Below are 19,757 nucleotides of genomic sequence, written 5' to 3'. Positions count from 1 at the left end.
AATTCGGCCGCCGCGGCCGGGATCGAACCCGCGTCTTTCGGGCCAGCAGCCGAGCACCATAGCCACTGAGCCACCGCGGCAAAACTGGGTAAATGACGAATTCACACCACAAAAGTGCTTCATAAAGCATGAAAAATCAGTCTCTTGCATGCCAAGAAGGTGTCATCTACTCCATTCCACTTTCGTGCGGAAAACAGTACGCTGGCCAAGCGGGCAGATGCGGGAACGAGGAGCGCCTGAGAGAACACAGTAACAATGTTCATAACAGAGTTAAAGGGCATCTCGGCGTCCACTGCCGAGATTGTGAAAGGAAAACTTGCCAGCCATACCTCCAACTAACAAAAGTGTTGAGTAGACTCCAACACGCTGACTCAAGAAATTATTGAAGCCGTTGAAATCGCCTGGCTAAAGGACGCATGTGTCAGCAGTCCCACCTTAGCGTTGTCAACAAAAGAATCAGAATTTCTATCTGCAAGGAAGTAATGCAGCTGTATCATTTTGGTTTTTTGTGTGCATGGACAAGTGTGTACCACCCCTTGTTTTTCTTTTTGTTGTTTGGAGCCTGATCTACTTACTTTCGCGTTCAGAGCAATAAACCTTTAGTTGCAAGTCAGCGCCTGTCTGTGTGTACCTTTCTTTAGTCCTTGTCTATTTCGTGCTGTTCTTCTTGAACATGGCATACACCAACTCGCCCAAGCATCAGTCCAAACAAAGCACGGCTTGCCCACGAAGGCCTCACCACCAACTCTCGTCACTCTGTCACGGCTACAATGGCTAAGCCTTAAGCAGCTGCGCTTTGTTAACCACAACATGCGGAACCTGCAACGTTCTATTAGGAGCATTTTTTAGGCACGTACAGATAGCGAGTTCTCAGTATGAAGCGAGAATCGAGCGAATAACTCCAATTCAAAGCAAATATCTTTTAAACGAAGCAAATAGTTTTTGACTGTAAACGCAGTACTAGTGGAAAAAAGAGGCAGTTCGTAAGAGCACAGCAGCGCACACCGAAAGATGCGGTTTGCGGAATGTGCTAAGGCAATGAAAATAAGATAAGGCAGAACAAATGATTTTAAAAAGTTGCATTCAGCAATATTCAGTCCACAGCAAGCCAAAATGCATCAAACATTATAGTCGTAAACCTTTATTCTTTGTGTGCGGATTCTTTTTAATAGGAGACGTGACTTACAGCAACAATTCGTGAGTCTGTGAGATTCACATGATCGAAATTCTACCGCACTGCCCACAATCCCTCCTACAACCGGAGCACACTGCTTTCGCTGAAGCAAAGTGGGGACGCAGCGTAGTCCCCGTAGCAACGACAACTGGACAGAGAGAAAAAGGGAACAGCAGTTGCCTCCAACCTGTGCTCGGGCCCGCTTCTGAGTGGGGGCAAAGACAACAGCTGCCATCAGTACATTAACAAGTACCCCAAGCTCATGCATACTATCATCATCATCGCCGTTGTCGTCGTCGTCATCATCATCATCAGCCTGACTATGCCCACTGCAGGGCAAAGGCCTCTCCCATGTCTCTCCAACTAACCCTGTCCTTCGCCAGTTGTGGCCACCGTATCCCCGCAGACTTCTTAATCTCATCCGCCCACCTAACTTTCTGCCGCCCCCTGCTACACTTGCCCTCTCTTGGAATCTAGTCCGTTATTTTTGACCATCAATTATGCAGATACAAGACAAAAAGACAGCGATGAATGCCCCTCAATGGCATCCAGTCAATGGCAACACCTGATTCTGATTTGATTTGATTTATTGGAGTTAAACGTCCCAAAACGACTCTGCCTATGAGGGACACCGTAGTGGAGGGCTCCGGAAATTTCGACCACCTGGGGTTCTTTAACGTGCACTGACATTGCACAGTACACGGGCCTCTAAAATCTCGCCTCCATCGAAATTCAGCCGCCGCGGCCGGGATCGAACCCGCGTCTTTCGGGCCAGCAGCCGAGCGCCGTAACCACTGAGCCACCGCAGCGGGTCACACCCGATTCTCATAATGTCGAGGCTAATCCCCAAGCGTGAAATCAAAGGGAAGTGCCTTTGTTAAATGGGATTAACCGTGACATCATGGTGGTTGATGCCACTGGCTGAAGGACCCTCTCAGAGGATCATTTGCAGCTGCCTTCTTGGTTATGTATCAAACCACAGCTTCTCTGCTGGCAGAGTTTCCCAGGCTGCCATGCAGGACGGGAGTCCTTATGCTATACCTATACAGATGCTCACTTAGCCATCTACCACGTTTACTCGAGTCATTTGCACACTTTTTCTCTTTAACAGAAGGCTTCAAAAAGAGGGTGCACAGATTATGCAAATATTTTGTGAACATGTCTAAAAAACTCTACAACCATCATAACGCACAACATGACCTGTATACTGCCACCTATTCATCTGCCCCGCACACCCCAAACTCGCAGCCCTTGTCGGGCAAAAAAAAGTTGACCGCCTCCCGCTGTATGCAGAAAGCTGGGCTAGTTGGTGTTTGGATTGAGAGGACATAGTAGTAGCGCTAAAAAACAGGGACGGCAGGGTAGAAGAAGACAACACAGGTGCTAGGCCCTGTGTTGTCTCCTAACCTGTCGTCCCTGTTTTTTAGTGCTACTACTATGTCCTTTTTTTTTTTCTGAAAATTTGATTTTAACTCAAGATTTTTACGTTTTTATGACTGCAAGTTTATAAGCACTCGCTGTTTTCAGAATTAGCCAACAATGCAAATTACAGTGGGGTGTACTAATGAGCTTCAGTTGCACCTTCATTAATTTGAAGGATCAGGGCAGGTAGATGCGTCATACTTGCCCCTGCTATTAATCAAAGTGTGCCACGAGTTGGTCGAGCTGATCATCAACATCCTCCCCAGCGTTGTGAGTCTGAACCACTGATGCTCAGTGTAATCAAATCCCACACAGAGGTTGCCAACTGTGATCCAACTCCACACTTCACCATTGAAATCTGGCCGAGTACGCTGTCGAATAATTGTGATTTGCAAATCACAGCAGCAGCCCGCAGCTAGATGTCACAAAAAGCCCAAGGACTGCTCGCATAGATGCCTGCACACACTTGTTTGCTGCCTGAAGACTTAAGGGGGAAGCTGGTCTTAGAAAAAAAATTTTTCTTAATGCAGTCACAACAATGCAATCTTCAAGAAACATGTATTTTTGCGTGCTAATTCCGAATATATAATTTAATTTTGTGTAAAACAAGTCTTTGTGCACATATATAATATGGTATGTAACTTTTTGCCGAGCTTTCAATAAACTTTGCTGCAGGAAACTTGCTAGGATGCATGCCATTGGCCTGTCTTGACATCAAACTATGCAATAAGGGCAAAATTATTATCCTGCCTATCATAGAAGTTGAGTTACAGGATTTTGAATTTGCCACTTCACAAACAGGAAGAAACTGATGGTTTCAATATCTTATATAACACCTTCTATAACAGACAGGATGATACTTTTACCCTTATTGCATAGCTTGATGTCAAGGGAAACCAATGGCATGCAATCTGACAAGTTCCCTGCAGTAGAATTTCTTTCACTCTCTCGGCAAAGGTTACCTAACATTGTTAAAACCTTAAGTTGGGCTAGTTGGTAACGGCTTGAAGGAATCATATTCTTAGCGGTAAGAAACAGACACAACACCAAGAGACACACACACAGGACACCCGCTAGGTGTCCTGTGTGTGTGTCTCTTGGTGTTGTGTCTTTTTCTTACCGCTAAGAATATGATTCCTTCAAGCCGTTACCTAACATATTGCGTAAGTGCACAAGGACTTGGTGTACATAAAATTAAATTACGTATTTGGAATCGGCACGCAAAAATACTACATGTTCCCTGAAGATTTCATAGTTGTGGCTTCATTAATAAAAATTTATTTCCAAGACCCTCTTCCCCCATTAAGTCATGTTTCACAAGCAAGACAGACAAACACCAGTCATGAGATATGGAAAGAGAGAGCGCAAGTTCTTGCATCATCACAGTGATGAAGGTTGCCAGCCGTTCAAATCCTCACTGCCACTTAATTAGCGCACTACCCAGCAATGCAGCAAGCAGAGCACAGCCACCCTGCCCCGACCTTTGTCGCTGGCATTGAGGATGTCCCTGGCACAGCAGTCCAGCTCGAGCTCACAGGTCGTCTGCTTCTCCAGGCTCCCAAACAGCTCCCTGCACAACACAGAGCAGGCAGGGCGTCAGCAGCCGGGGACACAAACAAGGGGACCCTCCCTCCAGACGCACACAGAAATCTGCACCAAAGGACAGCAACAGGGCCAAATCACACTTGTCTTCCAGCTGCGAGAAAGCCATGCATCCACGGAGCAAATTCAAGCCAACTGCATTTTGAACACCACGTAGCAACACAAAATCCCCTGCACACAGCACAGAAAAAAAGGTTTGGTTTGGTTTATTGGGGTTTAACGTCCCGAAGCAACTCAGGCTATGAGGGACGCCGTAGTGAAGGGCTCCGGAAATTTCGACCACCTGGGGTCATACAGCTTTCTCAGAAACTTCGTAGCTAAAGAAAAATTCGTCCTGGCCCCGGACCAGGACGAATCTTTATTTAACTGCGAAGTTTCTGAGAAAGCTGTATAGTTTTCCTTTGTAGCCATATGGCTGCGCTCAGGTGGATGTCAATGAGTAATTACTCCCTTCTTACAAATCTACTCCACCTTGGGGGATTCCCCTAAACATTTGGTCAACTTCAGTTACCCTTCTCAGAGTTTCACTCTAGACAACAGCGATGGCAGCCCGGCCGCACATCAGCCAGCCGGCTGAGTACAGTTCTGCGCAGCTGCAGACGCTGAGTGGTACATCACTGGCCTTTTCATTTGGTTCCTCACCATTACGGCACCCATGCATTTCCCTCAATTCCACCCGCATGCCTCTTCTGTTCATTCACTGGCGCAAAAGCGTGCATTCATGACGCGCCGTTCACAGTTTGCGCAGCGTCACGTCCTCACATGCGACAACGCTGCTTGTAAGGATGCTCCACAGCTACTGCATCACACCACAAAGGAGGCCCTTAACTCTTTCCCTACCGCGCCCATTGAGCATCGTTAGCCCGCTAACGATCATTTCATGCCCCGATTTCAGAACCTTCTGCGTTGCTAATGACCACGCTGCAGATGTAGTTTGTAGGCCAGGAACATAGTTTTGTTTCCAATGCAGTTTTTTTTGTCCCGCGAGGGGGCACTTTCTAACGCGCTGCGAAGAAATGAAGACCCGGACCTGCACTCATTGCCCGCCATGTTGCCCGCAGATGACGCCTTCGCCGTTCAACTTCAGAGCCTTCCGCGTTGCTTACAGGCGCGATGCGCATCTGGCTTGTAGCCGGAGAACTGAAGTTTTGTTTGCGATATAGTTTTTTTTGCCCCTACAAAACGGCATTTTTTGAACGCACTCCGAAGCTGCGGTGCCATCAAAGCCGCTTGGCAGCCTCCGCATGCGTGGCACGCGCTCTAAGACATAGCAAATCTCAGGACTCCGTTTCTTCTACGAGTGATTTAATCGACGTCCTGTGCAACAACGAGCCTGAAAATGTTGCAAGGTGCTGAAGATGATTCAGTTTTCACATCAGTGGTGATGGAAACCAGCCTGAAACACAGGCGGCCGCACTCCGAAGCACAACTATAGGGTTTCCAGTTATTGTTTTGTAGCAACAATACTATTCAAGATAGAAATGATTTTTGTTTGCAGAGAGTGGCCAATGGAGGAACAAACATTTTGCATATTTCAGAAAATTTTTAACATTTTTTTATTTTTAAATACAAGCGTTATTTTGCAAGTTTTGTTGAATTTTTTTCTAAAATCTCGTTTTTAGCAAATAAAATTTTTTGTTGCAACATGGAATTGGTTGTTTAAACGTATATTAATAGGAAGCACCTTTATTCAGCTCTGTTTTTGGGTATTGCAATCAATATTGAATGCAATAGTTTTTACAGAAAAAAAAATGTACTGAAGCCTTCAGAAAATGGTCATTTTCCCCATGGTAGGGAAAGAGTTAACATTCTGGAGCAGTCCTTCCTGCATTAACAGTCCCGAGTGTGCGCGCAGTATGCATCTGTAGGTACTAAGAAAAATCATCATTGCCACACACGCAGTTTTCATCTCCAAAGCTGACAAGCGCCCGCTAATTTTCAGCAAATAAATTAACTATGCTAAAAAGTCTGCGGGGATGCGGTGGCTGCAGCTGGTAAAGGACAGGGTTAATTAATTGGAGAGACACGAGAGAGGCTTTTGCCCTGCAGTGGGCACAGTCAGGCTGATGATGATGATGAAATTAACTGTGATGCAAACGGTTCCTGGCAATTTTCAAGGGGCACCATTCGTTAACTCGGACCTTTGGATAATTTGGACCTCATTTTTTCTAGTCCCTTGAAGCCCGAATTAGTGATATTTTACGGCACAGCAAACAAGGACACGTTGCGAAATAATTAAAACACAGATCCCCTGCTTACAACAGACCTCTCATGTAAGAGACAAAAATTGCTCCTTAGGGAGAGTCTCTCATGTAATGCGAAGCCAAGATGACCGCTGGTCCTCAAGGGTAACGGAGCGGATTCCAAGAGAAGGCAAGTGTAGCAGGGGGCGGCAGAAAGTTTGGTGGGCGGATGAGATTAAGAAGTCTGCGGGGATACGGTGGCCATGGCTGGCAAAGAACAGGATTAATTGGAGAGACATGGGAGAGGCCTTTGCCCTGCAGTGGGCGCAGTCAGGTTGATGATGATGATGATGATGAACTGTAAATACAATTCTTGCATTGCAGAAATTCACTTTAGCCCATGAAAGTTCATCCTTCCATCATTCTATTATGCCTGCTTTATAATTAGGTGCCAGACTTTCGGTTTAGACCAGAAACCACCAGTTATTTAGCCACTACTGCTCTACCGTCAGCTCAGACTAATCACAGACTTGAGGCCATCGCATTGGTAAGTAGTTTTTTGCACTGCATGTAAGACCAATGAAAACTTTTCGAAGCATAACAAGCAACCGTCGATGCGAAACCATGCATAAATGGCATGTGGAGCATAGGGTATGCGGTCCCCTCATTTAGCAGACAATGAAATTTACAGAACTGAATTTCCATTAATGTTTTCATCTCAAGGCACAATCATTTAATGTCGGCATTTTTACTTTCTGTTACGAGCGTACGCCTTTCTTCTGCGAAGACAGCTCTTAAGACGGACATTTATGTGGACTATGCCCTACATAAGCAGCTGGTTTAAAAAAGAAGAAAAGGTTAATATAAACTTTATGTCACTTTTGACCGCACAGGGAAATCATACAATGCACCAATAAAAACCAAAAATCCGTATGTAGAACACAACATGAATGTAGAATACAAAAAACGAAAGTGGTGTTCTGAAATAAACACCAAAAACAGTCCGCCAAATTTTCTAAAAATTAAAACCAAAAACTCTAACCCCGATTCATGATGTAGAAAAGTTGCTGATGGATAGTAAGAAGATCGCAAAGAAACTCTATCCAAAAAAAACTATGAACAGCTCGTGCTCAGGAGGTGAGGCTTACGCAGGCAAGCTGTGCAGGTCCCACAGGCCGTCACCAGAGCTGCCAGCCTTGTCCCGGATCCAGCTGGCGGGCCGCCGGAACTTGAAGGACTCGACACGCACAAAGCTCATTCCATGCAGGTTGTGGTCCACCATGAACTGAGAAGACAGAACAGCCAATCACAGTGCGCCCAATCATGAACACGCCTTCTAGCAGGTGCATACAGTAAGCATCTATTTATTCAAGTTACTCACAGGCTCCTTTACATGGGAGCATTGTGTGAGTGGGGCAGTACATAGAAGTTAGAGAACAGCGCACAAAACAATGCCTTAAAAGAAACATCCAATAGTTAGCAAGAGGCACTGAGTAGAATACAATTAAAGTAATACAATACACAATAATCAGATAAGTTTCAAAATGTGGCAACATGAAAATGGAACACGATTTGACAGTGAGGCTAAAAGGTGCACCAGTTAGTCCACACTAATGCAGTAATAAAAGATTTTTCGCAAGAACCCATAGAACTGAGACACTAGGCAAGGATTGCGGTTATCTTATCACGAAATGTAGCAGGATTTCTGGTATTAGTAGCATCGTCAGGAAGGCTGTTCCAATGGTTTATGGCACGTGGGAGAGCAGACATGTTGAATGCTTTTGTATGACCAAATATACGCGTAAAGCTGCTATGATTATGGAGGCGATGAGATATGCGACATGGCCGTGACAAAGGTAATGTGTGACTGTGAAGACTGAAAACCATTGTATGAAATAAGCAAAGAAGTGCTACTGTACGACGTGATTCTAAAGACTCAAGTGATAGCAATAACTTGATCTTAGTGACGCTCGAATGCCGGTTATAATCGCGAGCGATGAAGCGTGCATCATAGTTCTGTATAGATTCAAGATTACGTGTTAGATACGCTTGGTGAGGTAACCAGATGGGTGATGCAAATTCTAGTTGTGGGCGGCCAAACGTCTGGTAGGCTAGTTTTCGAGTGTCAGATGGTGCACCATGAAGATTGCGCTTTAAGTATCCAAGGGTTCATGAAGCCTTAGCTGTAATTTTATTAATGTGTGTCGACCAGGAAAGGTTTTGGTTTAGGTGAATGCCGAGATATTTATATTTATTAGACATTGTGACTGCAGGCAGCCTGGGTTCCCTCAATCACAAGGTTGCACAGCTATGATAGCAATGCTTCAACCGACAAGGCTGCCCTACACTTCACTGGCCCACAGTCATCCTAGCCAGGGAGGGAGGGTTCTTAACTATGACAGCGAGGCCACAGAAGACGACGCCGTGTTCACACGAATTTTCACTCTCATGCACACTCAAACTACCCCTCACATTACACTTGTGGCCGCATTATATTTGAGCAAACACACAAGACTTAGAAAAAAATTAAAACATGAGAATATTGAAATTTTTACAACAATCAATTACGAATGTGGAGAGGAAAGGCATTCATATATCCAACACCTGTTCAGTATGAAAAAAAATAAAAAGGAAAAGATAAATGGGAAAATTTAAATGTCCCTATTTTTTTCCAAGCAGTCCTTGCGACCGAAATAAAAAAAAAAAATGGCGATTACGTGCGTGGTTAATGCAGATAATAAGTGCTAGCTACAGAAACGCAATGACATTTCAATTCCATTTATTCATTGTCGATACTCTCATGCATTGTAAATGGTGAGAATCATGGCCTTACGATCCAAGAAGTGATCTGACAATTTGGTTACGGTCTCGCACTGCACGACCGCATGAATACCAGATCAATGCAAGTGCCTCTCAATGCAGCGGGTTGTTCTGGATTTGTGTTCATGATGAAAAAGGGGGCACAAACAAGACGAAAACAAGGAAAGAAGACAATAGGACGAGCACCTTCTTTCTTTGTCTCCGTTTTGTTTGTGCCGCCCTTTTCATCATGAACAGCTTCCAACTCGCCCAACTTTCCATTCTGCTGGATTCGTGCCCAGTACAAAGCTGTCTTCCATCCACTGACACACTTTTGGGTCTTCATGCCCGAAACGAGAGGCTTCAGCCTGATACTCAATCCTTGAACACTCAGGCAATGGCAATGTTGGTGCGGCCTCTTTCACATTTGCAGCCCGAGGTTTGTCCCGGAGCGAGCGGCAAGACCCACATCAACACTTCCCGCTTTTGATGCAAAAATGCATGCTTGGCCTCTGGCACAATGCTCGTGCCTGCTCCAGGCTTCCTCCTAATTTGCCACTGTTATCAATGAGCGGGAACTGAAAATTACAGGGCAACAGATATGAGCTCGTACGCTCTGGAGAGGCCATTACTTCGTGGCCACGCTTCTGCTACTAGGTGCCCTGCACAGTACTGCAAGACGTGGAGACCACCTCACCAGATGCACAGCGCAAGAAGCAGTGGCAAGCGCAAAGCGGCAGAGCACTGCACAGGATTGCGGTTCCTCCTCCAGAGACTTCCCAGGATGCACCATGCACAGCCAGGCTCGTACAACACTCCAGTCGTTTAGTAACACAGTTAAACCTCAATGTAACGAAATCCTTGATGTGACCAAGTATTTGTTTCCACAACTTTTGCATCCACAGAACACCATGTATTTTCAGCCTCTGTATAAATAAGTAAATTCTGTCGTACTTTCAATGTTAAGAAATTTCGTTGCTCGCTCGAGGTGAACCAGAAGAATTAAACCAAAGTATACTGTGAACAAGAGAGCCGTAGCGCTCCCGAAACGTCTTTCCATTTTTATTGACTTTGGCCAGTGACCAGCAATCCTCATCACCATGATTCCTGACCAGACGGTATGCCGTCAAACCCTCGACTACATATAAAGTATACTGTAAAATCAAGTCGTTAAAAAGCGTGCCCCTGCAAACAAGCACAGCACAGCTGTGGCAACACAGCTGCCAGTCGCAAACGTGCCGCTTCCCACGCCATCTGGAGTAGCACGGGCGACACCAGTGAACGTCGTGTTGAAAAAATCCACTAGAAGGCACACCCGTCGATGCATGCAGTCACACAGTTTTTTCAGTTTTGATGCAGTATGCAGCCTAGGCCTAGCCACCAAGGCATGCCCGTCAGGTTTTAACGTGACAGCATTAAGTCACCGCCGCCAACGACACCGGCTTAAATAATCCCAGAAGGATGAATAAATAAAACCGAGTAGGAAATTAGTCGAGTTGGGGGATCAAACCAGGGCCTCTGGAGTGCGAGAAAAGCATGCTAACCACTCCGCCCCGCCAGCTCGATGGTTCGGAATGAACAAAGGCGAATAAATGAACTAGATGGCGGAATGAACTAGACGTGAATATGGTGTTGTCTTAGAAGGGTGCTTCAGAGACATGTACTGTGGTGCATATTGGTAATGATGAGCATGGAAATTACAGAAGTCGAAGTTAAGCGAGTAGCAAAGCACGTTTCCGCTACTTTTCCTCTTCGCTTGGCACGCACGTAGCGCCATCAGGCGGTGCCTACTAAAACCTCCTCCTCGCAATGTACGCCACTGCCCCAACAGATAGCACCGCAATGGCAGCGCCTCCTAGCGCCTCCCGCTCATCTCGCTCGGGTGCAGTGGGGCCGTGCGGGGACAAAGGAATCATGCGGTGAGCAGCGAAAAGCGCAGCGCACATCCAAGGCGCGTTCACCACGAAGCTTGCGGCTTGCTGCCCGTTCTTTCGGCGCGGAAGCTATGCTGGCGTTCGTAGCAACAGGTTTGTTGAGAGGCCACCTAGAGACTTCGGGCAATTTGTCAACGGGCAATGACACTGAATGCCTTTGCTGATAAAAAAAAAAAAAGCTCAAAAAAAGGTGACGGACTAGTTTCATCGGAAATAAAAGCGTTGTACTGCGCGTGCTCTGCACCCACGTGTTCTGGAGGCTTCTCTGCAAGCTGGGAGATGAATTTCAACATAATGAAATTTTAATCTGACAAAGTCAGGTGCAGGTCTTTCTGTCTTCGTTAAACTGAGATTCAGCTGCAAGTGGGCATCATCAACCAGGTGGTCGCATTCAGCGTGCCATCCAGGACGGCAGTGACGAAACAGACGAGTTTCCAATCATGCGTAGAGTGCGCCTATCACCAGTTGCTGCCCCGTCTGCTCGGCTGATCTCCTGCCATGACACAACCCCTGCTGCTGCTGCTGTTGCTGCAAGCGGACGACCAGCGGGGGTTTTGTCACATCGGCAGAACAGCCAAGATGTGCACATTCTCACGACCTCCTCCGTTTTGCCACTGCAGTCCGTGACAGGATGCTGAACATCTGAAAAGCTAGGGAGCTGCAGGAACTGGAGCATGTTCAGAGGTGCGCATTATGTTTCGTATTCTCCCGCTTTTGGAGGAAAGATTCAGTGTCTCCTTTTTACCGTAAAGCCAACTTACCGCTCCTTTCTGTTCGACAAAAACAAACGCCTGTGTCTTTTTTATAACATTATGAACGAAACTGTTGGGATTGATAAACAATGTTATATAGAGGAGTGCATATCTCGCATAACTTGTAATAAACACACTCAATATGTCGAAGAATTCCATGCTGCTAAAGATTGCTTTAAATATTCCTTCTTTCCGCTGACCGCACACGACTGGAATCGGCTACCTGATGACGTGGTGTCTGTGGAATCTCGAGATGGATTTTCGTCTTTGCTTTATGATCATTTATGTAGTACTTAGCAAGCATATTTTGTTAAGTTTGTTTGTTTGTTTGTTTGTTTGTTTGTTTGTTTGTTTGTTTGTACCAGTTTCTCTGGTATTTCTGTAACTATACAATGTAATGTTTCCACTCCTACCTTAGTCCTGGAAAGGACTGGTAGTATGTAATAAATAAATAAATAAATAAGCATCGCGTGCATCAGCAAGTCGCACGAGAGGAAGCCACGGGGACCAGCGAACAAAGTGGGCCCGAAATGACAAAGCCCCTCCCTTGGCCACGTGGAGCCCACCTGAAGTGCAAAGGGTATGTGCGCCTCGTGCGGCTGCATCACCCGCTTCTGCACCAGGCCGGACAGGAGCAGCTCCGCCACCCTGCAAACACACACACACCACAATGCGCTCAGCTGCAGCACCTGTCAACACTCAGCTGGGGAAGCGAACATCTCTTTTTCATATAAATGGGGAAACTGGCATTCAGAACGTCCGCAGACTTTTTTAACAAAAAAAAAACACATCTTTGAAAATAAGGCTTAGCGTGAAACTGATTCCTTAGCATTTGCACGAACTATACTCCATTTCATGTACAGCACTCAGCAGGGGAAGCAAAAATTTTTTCATATAAATGGGGAAACTCGCATTCAGAACGGCCGCACACTTTTTTACCAAAAAAAACACATCTTTAAAAAATAAGGGTTAGCGTGAAAACTGATTTCTCAGCATTTGCATGGACTATACTCCATTTCACGCACAGCAGTCAACACTGCAGAGGAGGCAGCAGAAGTAGTGAGCCCGCAATACCATGTTACTCCCCCCCCCACCCCCCCCCCCCCCCCCCCCCCCGTATCATTAGTTCTTCTCAAAGCCTCGGTGAGTGCTCTAAGAAAACCAAAGCGTAGCACAAAACAAAGTGCCAGCACTGGGAACCCCAGTCAAAGCTGTGGGGCGCAGATGGAGTCACAGTGATTCACCCTACCAGCCACATATCATATCGCACATGTCATTCTTACTTCTCAAGTCTCGACGAGTCACAGGATGACAACGCGCTAAGACGTGCTGGAGGTTTCCAGTGACAGTACCCGATATCTGTCATGGTGAAATATGCCTGTGTTCACAGTGGTTTTATGCTGAACTATCTTTTGGGCACGGACCTAGCTTCTGCGAACAGGCACACTAGATTTGGCCATATTGACTGCTTTGTATGAAACAGAGTGCAGTCCCATTAAACCAGCCTATGAGGAAGACGTAAGCACAAAAGTTTTCTGGTTTTTTTTTTTCTTTTGAAGTTTTGCCCCACAGGACCGCAGTTTGTTCTAAATAAATAAGTAAATAAAACTCGGCAAGCCACTTCACAACATTTCACGTCACGAAGCTCTCTGAAGCCTTGCAATGTATTGGGTGCCTGGTGAAAATAAAACACTAAACTGAGGACCAAAGGACTGCCAATGACAACAGCAATGCCAGTGATGCGAGTCTACTGGAAAACGAAAGTTCACTGCAGAGCAGTCAACATAAACAGCACGGCCCAGAGGCCTTTTCGGCGCGCTCACTTACTTGGCCACGTGGAGAGGGTTGTAGAGGTAGATGCGCAGGAAGGTCTCCTCTCGGTTATGGAAGCCATACAGGCGCCTGCACAGCCACCAGCAGACAAAGCTACTGCACGCCTCAGCGGTCAAACAACCTGCACTTCGCCAAAAAATCTACTAGGGCAGAATTTCACTTCCGCATCCCTATAGCATACAGTTTCTCCGAGCAAAGGCGCAGCCATACCTTTCACTTACAGATCTTTACACTAAAAATGAAAAGAGGGTAGAGCGGAAGCTCGCCGATAAAGTTAAAAAAGAATGTGGCGGAAAAAAAACGCACTATCCAGGGAAACATATTGCCCATACTGCCTACTTTTGAAAAATAGCTGTCCAATAAGGCGCTTTGTGTCTCGTCCTTGTATTTTCGTGGTTTGCATGCTCTGGCGCTATTTTCTTCAAATCAAGTATGCACCAACTCGCCCAAGAAGAAGTGTTAATGCAATAAGGCGCAGAGGCATTTATTAATGATTTCCCTCTGTAAAATTGTCGGCTACCACTTCTTGGCACAAGGTCTGAACAAGTCCTTTTCTTCAGAACTTTTCTTGGCGACGCAGCCAAAGCAGCAGAGCTGAGATGCACCCTTTCTTCTTATGCAGCAGCCTTTGTAGTCCCCGACTGCAGTTATTAGCTTCCTCTTAAAACACAATGTACTAGTAATACTCATTACTACGGCATATTTCTAACATAACTAATTTCCAACATTTGAGAGTCACATTAGAAAACTGCTTCTTCGATTGCAATGAACAGTTTAGGCCAGGTTTTCACAGCTTTCCTGGGCGAATGCTAGACCAGCACCTCTTTGTTAGTCCACAAAAGATAAGGGACCAACAGTCAACACTTTCTTGATGCACCTGAAACGACACTCTAGAAGAAAAAAAACATAAAACATCCCCTTTGAAACGGGTGGTGGCAGGTGTCACTCCAATCTTTCAAATCCTTCTCTCTTCCCTCTTTAATCCCCTCATTCCCTTCCCCACTGCAGGGCAGCAAACCAGAAACCTTTCTGGTTAACATCCCTGCCTTTCCCCCCTCTCTGTATCTCTCGCTCAAATTCACGAAGTACTACCCAAAAATACACCCTTTTTAAAAATAAATACACATACTGACTTCCACGCAATGCCAACATTGCACCCTGAAAGTTTCTAGGTCACTGTCCTACTTTTAAGTCACTCGTACGCCAACCATTTCTCACAAACGTCGACTGCAGATGCACTCACACTACCTTCATTCCCCCTACACCCAAGGGCCCTACGACATTCCCCCTACACACACCTAGAGGGAAAAGTGGCAACGCACAACTCCAACCAGCATAGGAATGGCGAGAAAATGAAGCTTTCTATTCAGTTTGGCTAGTGCTAGGCCAAAATTGAATTTCTGCAGGAAAATCTCAAAAGAAATGCTTTGCTATTTTTCATATGAGCTTAATAGCAAATATTCATTTGCACTAAACTTGTCAAAGTAAAAAAACACTAATAAAATAATGTCACCTACATACAGCAGACAGAAACATTGGTTACAATGGCTAGATTCAGCCATCATATCACCGCAGCTAATATCCCTGTCGCATGGGCAGTTTCCATGGCCATCGAGTCGAGTGCCTTAGAGATTCTCAATCACTATCGAACTCGAAGGAGTTGTGTCGCTGCTATATGGCAAATCTCAGTGATCACTGAAACGCTTCCCGTGTCTTACGCCAAGCTTGTGTGGGGCCACAATTGCTACTTTCGACTTTGCACAAATAAATTTTTAGAAATCTAAACTAAATGTTCAAATACACTTTTACGGAGTCATAGGAAGTGTTTAGTCATTTTATTAGAGGTCAGTTGCATTGTCTTGAAAGCCACTGCCTTTTGCATGATTTGCTGTTGTGGTTTTCTAACAGCTGGAAACACTCAAATCGCTGGCGCTTACGTCTTCTGCAATGGATGGCATTGTATACCCTACTATTTTACTGCTTGCATTAAAGTTTAGAAGAATATTGTTTGTTCATGCTTTTATACCGTGCACGAAAGTGCGTGTTAGCGCTGCTTGAAGGCAACGCTAGCAACTTTGGGCAATGCTCGAAGGCCCTGGAAATCTTGATAGAGTTCCGTGCTGCTCCGTTGGCGCGGTGGACTGCTGACTTGATGGCCAGTGAAACTGCCTGTGTAGCAGCGCTCAATGGCCTTTATGTCTAAAGACTGTTGGTTTGAGGGCCCTCAAAATGCCCGCGTAACAGGGGTATAAATTTCCGTGGCAGAATCCAACACTATCCAAGTGAAATATGAAGCCACCACTTTACGGCATTCCCACCGGAGACGAAGTGCTCTTAAAGGTGCAGTGAAGAGGAATCCGAACTTGTCTTTTTGCCGCAACTCAATCTACACGTTCCGAGCATTCTTAAAAACTTCAATTTATTGCCCTGTGTGGTCGATTTCCCTAATTAAATGGAATTAGCGTCAGGCTCCTGCCTTTTTTTTTTTTTAATTCTCCCCGTACGGTGGGCGGAGTCAACAAACGCGTGGAGTGCCTTTCAGCCAGCCCCGTGGAGGCTTGCCGCTCTGCCATTGGCACAGTAATGCGTAGTAATCTGTAGTAGCAAATAGTCTGCGCGTATTTTTATTTCTGGAGGCTTATTTTGTGGCTATATTATCTGCGAAAGAAACTATTTATCCATGGAAACCTAAAAAACAAAATAAAGCGAAAGCAAAGCCTCCACGGAGCTGGCTGAAAAGTACTCCACGCATTGGTCGACTCCGCCCACCGTACGGGGAGAATTTTAAAAAAAAGGCGGGAGCCGGACGTTAATCCGATGTAATTAGGGAAATCGGCCTCACAGGGCAATAAATCGAAGTTTCCAAGAATGCCAGGAACGTGTAGATTGAGTTGCGACAAAAAGACAAGTCCAGATTCCTCCTCACTGCACCTTTAAAGACACTCGCATAGAGAGTGGAGGCACTTTTCCCTCTCTGAAGTTTTCAGAAACACTGACTGCCCCGACATCTGGATGAATGCTGCCACTTTCAAGCAAAATGTGGCAACTAAATGAGAGCTCCACTGACAGGTGATGACGAACACTCACGTGGCACGAATCACAGCCACGTGGTGCACGTGCCGGTGCATGCTGGTGGCCCGTCCAGCCGCCGTGTTGAGCAGCAGGTCGACCTCGGACGCCAGCACCACCGCAAAGCGCTCGGGGCGGGGCTCCGCACAGGGCACCGTGAGGTACGGCATGGCCCCATGCACGTGCAGGCATGCCTTCTGGCCTGCACCAAACAGCCCCACTGCTCACAAGGGCGAGAGCAACAACTACCGTCCAGGCCCGACTTGCATTCGCACACTGTGAAAAGACTCGGGGACCTTCTTCACCGCATTCTTAAAGAAAATGCAATGGCATTTAGGTTGCATGCTATAGAGTTAACAATGAGTGTCTACGTTCTTCTTGCAATGACTTTCCCTCCATAACTGGCTTCAATGCCCTTATACAATATGCATGAGTCATCACCTTCTAGAATATCCCTTTCAGGCGCTTTGTACACAACTGTGTAAGCGGCAAACGTACAGCTTTTTGTGAGAAACAGGAGCACTTAACAGTGATTTCATTATTTCAGTCAAATTGAGCACCCTTCTTGTTGCAGATAAGTTGCTTTTTTGTACCATGTAGCGAATACAGTAAATAATATTTCACATAAGAGTGAGCTAGGTAGCACTTTGTCCGCTGCTTTTGTGCAGACCGATTTTGCCGAGAGTTAAAACGTCGACTGTTTTTGCTCAGTTTTGAGCGTAATGTGAATCATCGAAACACAAAGTGATTACACAATTCCTTGGATGTTTACCTGACACACAAGAACATTTCGATGTTATTATTTCTAACAAATCTGACACTGTACGGAATTCTCCACATCATTGTAAAAGCTTACTTGCTGGCCTTTCACGTTCGAAAACTAACAAATTCCCTTCCTTGAGGCCTGAATATACTACTCAGGTGAAAAAATAATTGATTTCAGTCAAAACAAAAAATGGCGCCTGAAAGGGATATTCAACTACCTACCACTGGATTATCCATAGCCTCCTATATTTTCCATGCCTAGTCATCGGCACAAAGAAAAATGTCAAGGCTGCGAGTGCCATTTCTCAGCAATCAGCAGAAGTAGACAGCAAGCGATGAATGAGGCGCTCGAATCGGAAAATACCTAACACCTCCTTCGTAGCCTGCTTTATCGTGGCGTGCCTAGTTCTGCCACTGGCCGTGATGGGGTTCCTGCACCGCAGACAACTCGCTTGCGAAAGAGGGACTGAAATGCGCGCGAACCAGCAGCACGCGCCCATTAGCGCGTAACGAAACCCTCTCTTGACCTTCTCATAGTTCAGGGGCGATGGTAGCTTTGATTTTGCTTGAACCGCCACTTTTGAGCCAATGCCCAGGCATGGAAAATACAGGAGGCTATGGATTATCATATCGGATTATTCTAATCCAACCCACTAATTAACCTTAAGCCATTTTCTGGGGTAGGCCTACTTCTAAAATTTTGGCAGTCTTTTGAAATTTTGGGAGGCGAACCAACTTAAAAATTTTGCAGGCCCTCAGATTTTCAAATATGGCAATGCTGATCATGTCAGGACCTTCTCAACCTACCAGGAAATTTCGTGACAGAGAACCCGGAAATTTTTTGTGAGACGACAACCTAAATGCTATTGCAATAATATCATAAAAAGATCTGGATGAATTAAACAGAACTGTGGGGTTTAATGCCCCAAAGTGACACACTGGCTATGAGGGACACCGCAATGGAAGGCCCTGGAATAATTTAGATGTCCTGGCGTTCTTTAATAACCAGCACTGACATCGCAGAGCACACAGGTGCCTTTTTTTATTTCACCGAAATATGGTGCCAAGGCTGGCATCGAAACTCTGACCTTGGCCTTGGGACCAGCAGCCGAATGCCAAAGCCACTAAACCACTGCAATGGGTTGCATCAGACACAGGGTTCCCAACTGAAAGGCCAACTCCAAGACTTATTTGAACATTTCAGGTGAAAGTCGTATCACATAGGCCCCTCTCTCGGAACAAAAAACTGTTTATCTAAATACCGAGACATACTTTAAAACGGCAGAAACCATGAAACTGAAACTGGGTATCAGCCAACATATGACGTAACAGATACTGTGCAAACACTTGTCGTATGAATGCTGAGTGGCTAAACTGACAACTGTAAGCGCCAGCGTCGGTCATTGTTTGTCTAAAGCGACCAAAAAACAAGTGCAAAATTTTGTCCTTCAGCAAACGCAGAGAAAACCATGAGCCTGCCAAACTGTTATGTCACATACACAAAACTGCCCGTAGAAGTCACCCCCATTAAGGACACAAATTTGAAAATTTTCTGCTGCAACAAGACGTCGCCCAGCAGCGAAATCTATCACAAATGACCAAAAAACTTCAGAGAACCTACCCTGAAAGTTTCAATAAAATCCATGAAGGTACCAAAAATGCCAGAGTTGCCCTGTAAAGGGGCACAAAATGGCCAATTTAGTCACTATTTTGTATTTCTTCATTTTTTCATAGCCCTTAGGTCTTCATACATCTAGCAACGAAAAACTGTAGCAACATATGCAGCACAAATTTATAAAATGACATTTCTTGATGTGTGGTCCCCGAAATTGTGAGGAAATTGCACTTTTGGTGATTCTGGTGCATTGTAAATTCTGAGTTTCTGACAACGGAGCCCTGCCATAACCAAAACACTTCCGAACGCTTCCAGAGGGCACCAGGAAGAAGAAAAAACTACGCTAATTATCACAGAAGAGTTCATCATCACAATCATGATCAATTGGATTATGATGACAATTGGTAGCGATGTGCTGGAAGTGGTATAAGGGAATAAGCCTACTTAGGGCAGGTAGTGGCAGCAGATCCGAATCACAAGAGTGAAACTGGCAGGCTCACTCTGATCATGGATGGCAGTTTAACAATATCTCTCAACAGAAAAGTATATAACGGCTGTATCTTACTGGTACTGACCACAGAGTTGAAACAAGGAGGCTTACGAAACAAG

At 45.5% G+C, this 19,757-nt stretch overlaps 1 protein-coding gene across 3 annotated transcripts in view; it reads right to left on the bottom strand.

The window, feature by feature from the left end:
- The window catches only part of PolZ1 (DNA polymerase zeta catalytic subunit), a 146,692-nt gene that overhangs the window by 125,453 nt on the left and 1,482 nt on the right, over positions 1-19,757 (bottom strand). For all 3 annotated transcript variants that reach the window (XR_016286455.1, XR_016286456.1, XM_089563980.1), the window contains exons 3-7: positions 16,787-16,970; positions 13,694-13,768; positions 12,433-12,514; positions 7,530-7,666; positions 4,078-4,166 (exon numbers count right to left, since the gene is read on the bottom strand). Coding sequence is in view for 1 of the 3 variants with exons in the window: in XM_089563980.1 (XP_089420106.1) it covers positions 4,078-4,166; positions 7,530-7,666; positions 12,433-12,514; positions 13,694-13,768; positions 16,787-16,970 (567 nt within the window). In the remaining 2 variants the exon portion in view is untranslated. The remainder of the gene's footprint in view (positions 1-4,077; positions 4,167-7,529; positions 7,667-12,432; positions 12,515-13,693; positions 13,769-16,786; positions 16,971-19,757) is intronic.

This window comes from Amblyomma mixtum, chromosome 10, assembly GCF_055824585.1.
Source record: "Amblyomma mixtum isolate Tamu chromosome 10, ASM5582458v1, whole genome shotgun sequence".
In the NCBI taxonomy this organism is placed as follows: domain Eukaryota; kingdom Metazoa; phylum Arthropoda; class Arachnida; order Ixodida; family Ixodidae; genus Amblyomma; species Amblyomma mixtum.
Note: the sequence above shows the minus strand (reverse complement) of the source record. Positions and strands in the feature narration are given on the sequence as shown.